Source organism: Miscanthus floridulus, chromosome 1, assembly GCF_019320115.1.
Source record: "Miscanthus floridulus cultivar M001 chromosome 1, ASM1932011v1, whole genome shotgun sequence".
NCBI classification, from domain to species: Eukaryota; Viridiplantae; Streptophyta; class Magnoliopsida; order Poales; family Poaceae; genus Miscanthus; species Miscanthus floridulus.
This window is the reverse complement of record NC_089580.1, coordinates 142,607,471-142,619,589: the sequence shown is the minus strand read 5'-3', so window position 1 is coordinate 142,619,589 and position 12,119 is coordinate 142,607,471. Positions and strand designations below refer to the sequence as shown.

The following is a 12,119-nucleotide window of genomic DNA, read 5'->3' as shown; positions in this document are numbered from 1 at the left end:
AAATGCACCAAAGTTCAACATCACAAGTTTATTATTACAAGTTCAACATCTCTACTGCGGCGACGGAAACTGCAGGTGTGGCCCCCTGGACAGCGGTGAAGGACCGGACTGCGGCGAAGGGTTGACGTGATCAGCCGCCGTTGACATGCTAGCGGGATTGTTTGAACCCGTCGACGGAGGCTGCATAAAAGAGAAGAGATTGCATGTGTTAGACTCAAAATTGAAAATTTCGGCAGCACCTCCCCTGCACGGGGAGGTTTCCAACGTGCAAGAAACAACGGCATGAAGGCCGACAATCACAATGGCACGAAGGCCGACAATCCCAACGGCACGAAGGCCAAAAATCACAACGGCACGAAGGCCGACAATCCCAATGGCACGAACGCATTAAACTTTCATACTCATAGGAGTGAAGTGTCGAACCAAAGCTGGAGTTGGCAACTGCACTTGGACACCCGATGCTTGCCCGATGGTTTGCATGATTTGATACATGTCCGCCATCTGCTTCTTCGTGGCCTCCAGCTCTGCGGTCAGGTGCGCTTGCGTCTCCCTTGTCTCTGCCAGCTCGGCCTGCAGTGTTTCAATCACATGTTTTAGTATTACAAATCTGATCAATGTGTGTAACGTTCAATGTATGACGAGTGAAACCGAAATTACCTGAAGTTCGTCGACCCGCGACAGTGTTGGAGTAGGCTGTGCACGTATGGGAAGGCTTCTGGCCGTGCTCCGTGCCCTCACATCGGAGAGAGAGGGTGCAGAGCTCGAGGAGTTGGCGCCGTCTGCAATCCACAACCGCCTGTGCTTCCTGCCTTGCCCTAGCCTCACGATCACCTCTGTCTCAAGGGGCACAGTGCTCAGATTGTGATCTGAGCCACAAAGCACCCTAACCACCTCCGTGTAGTCTCTGACCTTAGCATGGACGCTCGGGTCAGAGTAAGCCTGGGCAGGGGCATCCAGGTTGAAGACGACACCGGATTTCACCGGGCCCATGTGGAACACAGCCCATGCCCCAAACTCCGACACCGGCACGTCCGGGTGTGCCACCTCCTGCGAGAAAGAAGGCAAGATGATTAGAAATCAGGCAAAATTGAGTGTTAGAATAGATAAATGACATCTCGTACAAGTGCCCGCTTGAATGCGGGGAGGTTGCGGCTGCCTTGGTGGTGAGTTGGAGCGGTCCTCAGTGCCTGCTTCCGCTTGCCTTGCTCGTGCTTTGCGATGTACGCCGGGTCAAGGTACCTGTCCACGATCCTCGACCATGCCGATCTATGCGACATGCACCACGAGGCCGGCACCTACACATCATCAAGTGTTTGACATATAAGAAGATCAATTCTGGACCTACTAAATCTCAAAACGAATTAATATTATTCACCTACCTGAAGGTACTGCTCCTTGGTCAGCGCCACATTTCTTGCGCCGGTTTTGTTGAGGGGCTCTTTCTTGATGGACCTGTAGTAGTCGACGTGGGCCTGGAGTCGCGCCTCGTGAATCATGTCCCCGACGTACTTCTTACAGGCTCTGTGTGCCGTCTGATCCACCAGGGTCTCTCTACCTTCTTTGGCCTTGAAGTACCTCTGCATACAAACACGATGTATCCGTTCATTATTTCAATAAAAGACTTAAGCAATAGAGGAGATGTATTGAGCTATGTTGTGAGACACTTACCCAAAAATCCGCCAAAACCCGCTCCTGCTTGTTGTCCTGCTCGTCATCCGAGCCGAGCTTGTACCTGTCCCACGACCAGGCCGGCTCCCACCTCCCCTCTTTCAAGTCCACAAGGCCGAGGAAGTGTTTCCTGCACAGACATCCCAGGACGGTAGCGGGGGTGCGTGGGGGGTCAAGAGCACCCGACAGAACTAGCCAGCCCCTGCATAAGTGATTACGAAAAATTATCAGTTTCTCTTTTGATTTTCAACGTATCATATGAAGTACTAGTGATAACATCTATAGTTACTTACCTTCTTCCCACAGGACAAACCAGTGGGCGTCGGTCAGGAAGCGAAACCAGAGGAAGGCTTGTGGGACCTCGCATGTAGGGAGCCGAGAAAGCAGAACTGTCCTCCGTCTGCTGAGTCCCCTCGTCCCCCAATAGAGTGTCTGTTGTCATGCCCGTGGCCGCCACGTGGTCCTCCGGGGTAGGAGACGGGTCCTCCGGCTGGTCGAGAGCCGGGGGAGGAGGCAGGTCCCTCCTAGGGCGACCCCGGTCCCTCCCCCTCCCCATCCCCTCCCCATGTTGGGGCGACCCGGGCCTGCTCTCGCCGTTGGGGGTGAAGACGTCCCCTCGCCTCCATCAGGAGGGCGTAGCCTCTGGTACACCGAGAGCACCTGCCTCGGTGAACGGTTGCCCACCATCTTTGTTCTGTCACCTGTAATGTACAAAGAATGAACAACAAGCGTTAGTACATACATGTCAAATAGTTCAAAATGAATAAACATAACAAAATTTAATAAAAAACATAGTATTACATGGTTTAGGAATAATCTTCATGATTGGGGTCATAGGTCTCATCATCCCTGTCAAAATTGTCCAAATGGGCAACACTATTCGAAGGTTTTGTGTCTTCTTCATTGTCTTTGCCTAAATGGAATCTCTCAAGCATTTGAATGTCCTTCGGATTTAGCACTACATCTCTAGGGTCCTCGTCATCAACCATTTCATTGTCTACTTCCATGGCGGTCATCACACTAGGTAAGACTATCTCAAAGCTCCCTTGTAGCCCATCTGCTTGATAGAACTCTCCATCATATGTGTTTGTGTCGAAGGTGTAATCTTCATCGTTTGGAACAGGTAGTTTACCATGCGAAGATACCTGGTGCATAATAGACCAACCCTTAAGATGGTCTTTGTCTTGGCACGCGTATGGCATATGATACACCTGCACGGCCTGTTGAGCCACAATATAGACATCTTTTCCTTTATAGACGGAATCATGCCTAATCTCAACTAGCCCAAGATGAGGGGTCTGTCTCGTTCGTGCAGGATCAAACCAGTGGCACTTGAATATGACAGGAGTAAGAGGTACCCGGCCCTCATATTCAAGTTCATAGATCTCCTCAATTATTCCGTAGTATTCGACGCCATTAGTGCCCGGCGTAAAAACTTGGCTATTGGTGGTTTTCCGACCGGGCCGAGTCTGCTCGTGTCTTGACGTGTGGAAGCGATATCCGTTCATGTCATAACCGGTATATGACTTCACCCTTAACTTGAAGCCATTTGCAACCTGTCTCAACTCGTCACTCATGGACGCATTGGTTTGCGCCTGCAAGCTCAAGCATGATACATCGTTATACTATTGGAACGTACAAGCTACTAAGGAATATCGACGAACGTACGACCTTTTGTTTGAACCAAGAAATGAAATCAGGCCTCCCAGCTCCCGCACCCTCTAAAAGAAGGGTATCATGTTCGTGCGGGGTAGGATCCCTTGATTGATGCCACTCTTGACGAACAAATTCCCTGTACCAAAGAGAATCAATGGGGTTCGATACAGAATAGTGACGTCGTATTGAAACAAGTTCGTTGAGAACTTACTTAATGAATGGCGCAACCTTGACAAGGTTGGTGAACACATATAGCGTGATTCTGCGCCACTCTTCTGGATCCAATCTCTTGGGGGTCGATCCACTTGCGCTACCTAGTTGGCATTTGAAAAGGCTGAGGGTCGATTCAACTTCGCCAGCATTGTAACGAGGGGGTGGATTATGCTTGCTAGGAAGGTTCGGCTTGTAGTAGGATGTCGTGAAGTTTGCAACCTCCTCCCGAATGCTTGCCTCTGCAATGGAAGCCTCAATTCTGGCTTTATTTGTACATTTCTTGCGAAGAATCTTTAGACATCGCTCGATTGGATAGCACCAATGGGCCTGCACAGGCCCCCCAACCATGCCTCGGTCGGGAGATGCACAATTAGATGTAGCATCGGCAAGAAGAAGCCGGGTGGAAAGATCTTCTCAAGCTCATAAACCAACTCAGGTGCCATAGTTTCCAATTCTGTAATGACGGTCGAAGATAGCTCCTTGGCACAAAGCTGGCGAAAGAAGTAGCTCAAATTTGCCAGCACTAGCCAGACATGCTCAAGGACATAGCCTCGAACCATCGACGGAAGTATGTGCTCAATCCATATGTGGTAGTCATGACTCTTTATCTCGTTGACTCGCAGAGTCTCTAAGTTCACTCCCCTGCTCAGATTCGCTGCATACCCATCAGGGTACATTAAATTCTTGATCCATCGAAGTACTTCCCTCCTTTGATCGATTTTCAAGACATAGGGGGCCCTAGGCCTTCTCCACTGCTTTCTTGTTGTAGGAGGCCGCATCTCTAGGTTTGGCCTATCGCACAACGTCGCCAGGTCCACTCTAGCCTTAGGGTTGTCCTTAGACTTGTTAGTGTCCATGAGCATTGCTCAAAGTGCCTCGGTGATATTCTTTTCAGTGTGCATGACATCAATATCATGAGTATCAATTTTTGAATGACCAAAGTCCATTATTCCATGTACCTGCAGTTCAAATTTGAAATATCCTAAAAAAATTAGACGAAACGAAATAAACTAATAAAATATATCAAAAAAAGTCAAAATTGTCCTAAATTTTAAAATAGAGTTTGAAATACTGTCACAAGGCCACAGAAAAAAATTTGGGCCCAAAATCAAAAAAAAAATTTGCCGAGTGCCATGGGGGGCACTCGGCAAAGTGGGCTATGCCGAGTGCTGGCCCAGGGGGCACTTGGCAAAGTTGATTTTCAAAAATAAAAAAAATTTTGCCGAGTGCCTGACGCTAGCACTTGGCAAAATAAGTTTTAAAAAATTTTAAAAAAAAATTTGCCGAGGGCCCAACGCTTACACTCGGCAAAATAAGTTTTTAAAAATAATAATTTTTTTTTTGCCGAGTGCTATCCGTTAGGCACTCGGTAAAATCTGACGGCAGGTGGCCGCCGTCACGGGCCGGCCACCTTTTGCCGAGTGGGACTTTTGCCGAGTGCCGCGGCACTCGGCAAAGCCTATATTTGACGAGAGCCAGGCACTCGGCAAAAGCCACCTTTGCCGAGTGCTTTATTTTGCCGAGTGCCCCGATAAAAAGTACTCAGCAAGTCTCAGGCACTCGGTAAAGTACAGTTTTCCAGTAGTGTTAGCTCGAACGACGCTGAGTGGAGTAGTCGGCGTGTCATGATATCCGTGTTGATGGATGAGGCCCGGACGGCTCGCATGACGGCTCGCTGGCTGCTCGACTTGGCTCGCTCGTGGTCCGCTTGCGGCTCGACGATCCGCTTGACGTCACCAGGTTGGCTTACGCACGCTTCAACAGCTTGGTTGTGCAACTTGCCAAAATTAACATGCATGGCTTTTGATAATCAACTCGTCTTGCATGGCCGGCTATCGCATCGTCTTGTTGCTGTATCTGAGATGGATAGCTCTAGAATTCTTGCCGTAGTTGGCACCAGCTAAATTACCTTCCATCAATGGAATTGCAGCGTGCTGTGGAGATGCCGGATTCTTTTGCCGTAGCGGGGGCAGGTAGCGCGGAAGTCGTAGTCGGTCGGGGCTGATTGCCCTCGTGTTGGAGTCGGGATCGGTCTGCCTGATGTATGTACATGCAAGTTGATCTTGTCCATATCCTGAGTGTATGTCTTCCTGCATATACGTGATGCCCGAGTGCATACGAGTTGATCCTGGTTTGGCTTGCCATCGAAGAGTCATGAAGACAGGTAGAGATACTTGGAGACATGCATATATACGAGAATATTTAATCGAAACATGGAACTTAGCTGTTTGGTGTTTTTCGATCCGGGTTGACGTCGAGTCTTTAAGGGCGTAGACAAGCAAGGAAATTAGTATACATGTATACGCACTCCATTGTTGCATGGCCCTATACACCACATGGGTGCTTCCTTGCTTGCTCACGCTTAGCGTCGCGTGCTGCCCCCGAATCCTGACGTCACGTCCGGTCGAAGCTTGGAGCAAACCCGATGGATTCCGGTGTGTGATGGCCGCATCTTGAGAACAAAATTCCTCCGACGATTGGTATGATCGATCTTCACGTAGAATTCCCCTACTGACACGTCTCTATCAGTGTTTTTTACATTTGGTTCTTGGGGAACCTTACTTAATGTAAAGATCAATCACAGTAGAGACACGAGATTTATATGGGTTCGGGCCCCGGGAAACGAGTAAAAGCCGTATGTCCGGTTGCTACTTTTGTATTCTTGTATTTGGTGAGATTGTTGTTACAATGTAGCTATGCCTATGGACGATGAGATATTCGATCTGAGATTCGATGGTTACAACATGGGATATTGCTAGCTATTTATATCCGGGATCAACTTACCCCCAAGCTAAGTAGTCGTGCCCTAGTTAGAGTCTTGGCATAATCCGGAGATATTCTTCCCCGAATAGGGTCGTCGCGCCTGGTCGAGTCTCTTCTGATCTAAAGTCGGTGTTCAGGAAATTCTGTAGTCGGGATACATGGGGGTATGGCATCAACAGAGATGATGAATCTGCATCATATGTTGTACCTGAAGATGCAATTGTCGATATTTTTCATCTATTCAGATGCGTTTAGCATTGGATCTTGTGGTATTTCCAATTTTTTGGGGTTGGTCATTGGATTCGGCATAAGGACTGTACTTTGGCTCTGCATTCGAGGGAAGCCATTGCGGAAGAAGACGATGGAAGAATTTGGATAGCATATTATGTCTTTTTTATTTCAAATTTTTTCATATATAATTTGGTAATGTACTGTGCCGAGTTTTAATATAATCCCCTTTCCCTTGGCCAAAACAAATAAAAAAGGTGTATTTACAGGATTATTGTATAATTATTGTATAATGGTAAACTGAGAAAGCAAACAACGGAAAAGAGTTTATGATAAGGTTAATAGCGACAGTGCGACACCAAAAGAGGAAAAAAGGGGAGCACGGTTTAACAACAGAGGAAGTTACTGGCCAAGTTTTGAATTTTATTATGGACCTGAAGGGGAAGGAGGCGAGGGCGTGGAGTTAACAGCTCAAAGATGGTGCGCTCCACCACCGGGGACTCTGAAGATCAATTGCGATGGTGCATTCATACAGGATACTTCGAATGGTCGTTGGGGATTCATCATCAGGGACCATCAAAATGATGCCCTGGCAGCTGGTGCGGGGCGCCTGTCAGCAGTTCCGGATGCCCTTACTGCTGAAACAGCGGCGTGTGCAAAGGCGCTGCAATCATCGATAGATTTTGGGATTTCCGGATACAACTAGAGATGGATTCATCGGTGCTCAAGAAGGCCCTTCTTTCATCCTCAATGGATTTAGCTGCAAGCGGGAAGCTCATTAGGGATACTCGTGAGTTACTACATGGCCATTTCATTTGTAATGATGTCATGTCAGTGCCTCAAGTCTGTAATTCGGTTGCTCATGAATTAGCTAGGATGGGGATGAGTTGCAACGCTGGTGAGTCTTGTGTTTGGACGAACTGCCTCCCAGAATTTGTAAAAAAAAATGCAATAATGCTTCGCTAGGGCGTTCATCCTGTGTCGGTCTGTCCAAACGTGGCTAGCTGGCCTGCAGACCGACCCACAGCCTGCTCCTGTATACAGAGTTCCTAAAAAAATGAAATAAATAAAATAGATCGACACTCTGTTCCCCATTTCGCATCAGTCGCTACGGGCGTCTCCAACGCACCACCGCCCTTCGCTCGCCTTCTCCGCCGCAGCGGCCGTGACCCTCCCTCACTCCATGACAGCCGCTCCCCCACTCCACGGCGGCCACTCCCCCACTCCATGGCGGCTTGAGCAAGCCATTAGCGCGCGGCCGGCGGGCTCAAGCAAGCTGCTGACCCTCCCCTACCCCGGCCGGCGGAGCCCTCTCCAAATCCGCAGCGTCTCCTCTTGCTCGGCCGATGGCGGGCATGGCGGGGGCGTGCGGGCGCGCACCATTCAGCGTCGCGCCGATCCACCTTGCCCGTCACGAAAGGGAAAGCAGGGGTGGCCTGCGCCTGTGCCCCCATCCACCTCGCGCCGTCGGCACGAAGGGGAGGCCTGCGCTACCGCAGTTGCCCACCAGGTAGGTAATGGCCGCGTGACAATGATGTGTTTCAAGTGTTTCTAGACACTTTTTCAGACATGTTGCAAGCCCATGTTTCATGTGTTTCAGTTATTTCATATGTATGTTTTATGCGAATGTTGCAAAAGTAGATCGGGATGTTGCATATGTTGCAATGTTTATACACGTATGTTGCAAGCGTCTATCCCCAATGTTTCATCTATTTTTTGTACACGTATGTTGCAAGTTTTCATACACATGTCTCAAGTGTTTCATCTATCTTCTTTTGTATGTTGCAAGTGTTGTATTTAGATGTTTCAAAAGTATATCAGGATGTTGCACATGTTGCAATGATGTTACTGTATATTACAAATGTTTTATCTGTTTTCGACGTATATTACAAAGGTTTTATCTGGATGTTGTAAAAGTAGATCGGGTGTTGCACGCCGCGGCTGGTGGCTGTCGCTGGTGCTGACGCGGGACCGGTGCAGTTGTTGGAGCCGCGTCCAGACACAACATCCCATCTGGTAGTCTGGGCGCTAGTCCTTCCGGAAAATTTAGTGTCTTGCGAGTTTGTCGAACCTATGGATGCAATAACAAGCCCTTAGAGCCGCTTTTAACTTCAAAAAAAAAGAGTGATGCAAGTAGTCAGGACCCTCACAATATAATTCTCTTTTCTAATCACACCAACCCACCACGCTTACATGCTTTTTGATCTAGAAGCTCATCATCCCAAACCAGCGTTATTCTAGATCATTTGGCCCACGCGAAAGCGAAACGGTGTGCCAATTCGACGACATATTCTACACCTTCAGGGGTTGAACGTTGACGGAATGGCAGCACGTTTCTTGACTTGTGTCTGCAACCCCGGCCACATTAATGGACTAATGGATCGACGAGCGAAGGTGCCGTGCCAAGCCAACCCGGCCATGTGGGAGCTGGGAGGAGCCTCACTTCCGGGCGTCTCATCCTCAGTCCTCACCGGACGCCACGAACCCCCGCCATAACCGCCTATTTAAAGCCCTCAGTCCGCCACTCTCATGGCAACACAAGCAGAAGCTGCAAGGCTAAAACCACCAGCAGTAGCACTGCCACGCTCAGCGCTGAGCACCTAAGCATCGGCCGACGATCACTGAAGTAATGGCCTCCGCCAACAGCTGGACCCTCGAGATCGCGTCGCGGGTGGCCGCGCCGCGCCTGTTCCGCGCCGCCGTGTTGGACTGGCACAACCTGGCGCCCAAGCTCGCCTCCCACGTCGTTGCGAGCGCCCACCCCGTGGAGGGCGACGGCGGCGTTGGCAGCGTCAGGCAGTTCAACTTCACCTCAGGTAAGTGTCCGCGGCATGCCCAGACCAACATGTTCTCTCGCCTGATGGATCAAACAGCTAGCTCATGACGTGCGATCGATCGCTCTTGCAGTCATGCCGTTCACCTTCACGAAGGAGAGGCTCGATTTCCTGGACCTGGACAAGTGCGAGTGCAAGCAAACGCTCCTCGAGGGCGGCGGCATCGGCGTTGCCATCGAGACGGCGACGTCGCACATCAAGGTGGAGCCCGCAGCCGACGGCGGCAGCGTGGCGAAGGTGGAGACGACGTTCAAGCAGCTGCCGGGCGTGGAGGTGAAGGACGAGATCGCCAAGGCCAAGGAGTCACTCACCGCCATTTTCAAGGGTGCCGAGGCCTACCTCGTCGCCAACCCCGACGCCTACAACTAGATCGGTGGATTGGGATGCGATTCCCCTTCCTGAAGTTTGGGTTTAATTTTCTTTTTCGTTCCTGGAGTTTTCCTCTTTTTTCATACAAAACAAAATAAAGCTGCTCTATGCAGTGTGCGGTGTATGGACTTGAGATGTTATAAGTGGTATGTACGATGCTTTGTTTGTGTGATTATGTATATACCCTCATGGTTTTCTATGTGGGAAGAAAAAGGGCATGCCTAGTTTATACGAGGTATTCTGTTTTGAAATCCTATGCAAGTTTGACTGAATAAGGAATGTTTGCTCATTTCGAATAGATATTTGGAGACTTTTCATTCTGGGGAATATGTCATTGTTGAAATTTGAAATTATTTTTCGAATAATATGAAGACTCCAGGAGTTATAGTCTTCACTAGAGAGGTGGGAGAAGTAGGCGTTTGTCATGACTCCAAGGGGTATGCGAAGACAGCGGCGGAAGCAGGCCTGGAAGCGGAGGTGTTTGCGATCCGACGAGAGAGAGGAACGCAATGGCTGACTAGTGGACCCGGAAGACAGGAGGGAACGACAGGTGGACCCATACCGGATGGGAAGTCGACACTGCGTCACCTTAAAGGGGGCCAAAACGGCATGTAACGGGCTTGCTCTGTTAATTAAAATCCAAACTCTGAAACCCCAAGGTACCTCCTGGTGGGCTCCCACTGCTGAAATTCCTCTGATTCCTATCCATTTCTTGTTGAATCTACCTCTAATTCTTCCTCAGCAATCTTAGTTCATCACAATTGGTAGTCAGAGCAGGATGATTTCTGGCCAAATTTTTTCCATCGCCATGGTGACTCGCTCTAGTGTCGAAGATGAAGCTGACATAGGTTGAACTTCTCATGGCAGCGAACGCGAAGACCACCAAGAAGAAGTTCGAGGGTATTGAGCTACTTCTTCAACAGTTGAACTTATCAGCTCGGCTTATCAATCATGGTACAGTGTTTTTCTCTCACAAAAAATCAACATCAGCCGGCTTATCAGCCGCAGAAACCAAATTCGAAAACGGAACGGAAATGGTTTAGGTATTTGCCGACCATTTTCTACTTTTCCGCTTTTTATTCGGAATATCCCGTTTTTGAAATTCGGCTTATACCGTTTTTGGCCCATCAGAAGTCCAGCCTTAGAAAATTTGTATCTTTTTTCATACTATCTCAGATGAAGATGATTTTTATATGAAAATTGTAGGTCTCGACAAGATCTACAACTTTCTAGTTTTCAGTTTTTTCATTGAGGTCGTTGAGATGTTTAAAAAATTAAATAATTTTTGTGCAGTATATTAATTGCGTGCAAACCCTTGTTGCCTTACAAAAATCATATGTTTCTTATATGGTGTCAAATAGAGATACTTTTTATATAAAAGTTGTAGCCCTTGTTAATTGTTATGCATTTGGTCATGCACTTGTTAATTGTTATGCACTTGGTCATACGGTCACTATTTCGTATTGATTTTTTTTACCAACCATGTTCAACATAATTCCGTTCGAATTAGTTCATTTTCGAAATTCTCGATATTTTCTAAGTTTGTGTTCATTTTCGCGTTCGGCTTTACCGCTTTCGCACTACGTAGAAAACCTTTTTTAGGGGCGGCTGGTAATCATTTGTAGGGGCGATTATGCCAGCTGCCCCTATGAAAGGGTGGCTACAAATCGCTGATTTGTAGGGGTGGCTAGATATTGAGCCGCCCCTACAAATCAATTTTCAGAAAAAAACAAAAAAGGGGAAATAGCAAAAAAAAATTTAATCCGAGGACCACCGTTGCAGCATTTTTTCACGATTTTTGCACACTTTGCGTTGGTCGGGTTTCAAACCCGCGACCTCTCGCTCACGCGTAAACTCCTCTACCACTACACCTCACGACCACTTGTGTCTATATTTCATTTTGGTTCCCCACATATTATACAAAACTGAGCATAAATTGATTATTTGAGGTCCTAAACTAATTCAAATAAAAAAGTTATCAACTATAAAGTTTTTATAACTTTTCGAGATCTACAACTTTCATTTTGGTAGTTTCTCCATCCGAGGTCACTTATAAAATTTGAATTTCAAATTTAAGAAATTCGAACGTAATTTTCCATGACAAGATGATTTCAAATTAGAAAGTTATCAACTACAAAGTTTCATAACTTTTCAAGATCTACAACTTTTATTTTTACTGTTTATCCATCCGAGGTCGTTTAAAAATTTTAAAATTTTAAATTTTTAGAAAATTCAAACATAGTTTTCCTTGACAAGATGATTTCAAATCAAAAAGTTGTCAACTACAAAGTTTCATAACTTTTTGAGATCTACAACTTTCATTTTGGTTGTTTCTCCATCCGAGGTCATTTACAAAATTTGAATTTTAGTGCTTAATTTTTAATACTC

The 12,119-nt window shown here is 47.5% G+C and overlaps 1 protein-coding gene across 1 annotated transcript; it reads left to right on the top strand.

Moving 5' to 3' along the window:
• The first annotated feature begins 8,999 nt into the window (after positions 1 to 8,999).
• On the top strand, positions 9,000 to 10,029 carry LOC136496152 (pathogenesis-related protein 1-like). Its single transcript, XM_066491856.1, has 2 exons — positions 9,000 to 9,344; positions 9,436 to 10,029. The coding sequence occupies exons 1-2, from the start codon at positions 9,158 to 9,160 to the stop codon at positions 9,729 to 9,731; spliced, it is 483 nt and encodes a 160-aa protein (XP_066347953.1). The 5' UTR covers positions 9,000 to 9,157; the 3' UTR covers positions 9,732 to 10,029.
• The last annotated feature ends 2,090 nt before the right edge of the window (positions 10,030 to 12,119 follow it).

Excerpts from the sequence above, each read along its gene's own strand:
- LOC136496152 (XM_066491856.1), top strand. The coding sequence starts at position 9,158 with ATGGCCTCCGCCAACAGCTGGACCCTCGAGATCGCGTCGCGGGTGGCC. Across the intron at positions 9,345-9,435 it reads GCAGTTCAACTTCACCTCAG|TCATGCCGTTCACCTTCACG; the intron begins GTAAGTGTCCGC and ends TCGCTCTTGCAG.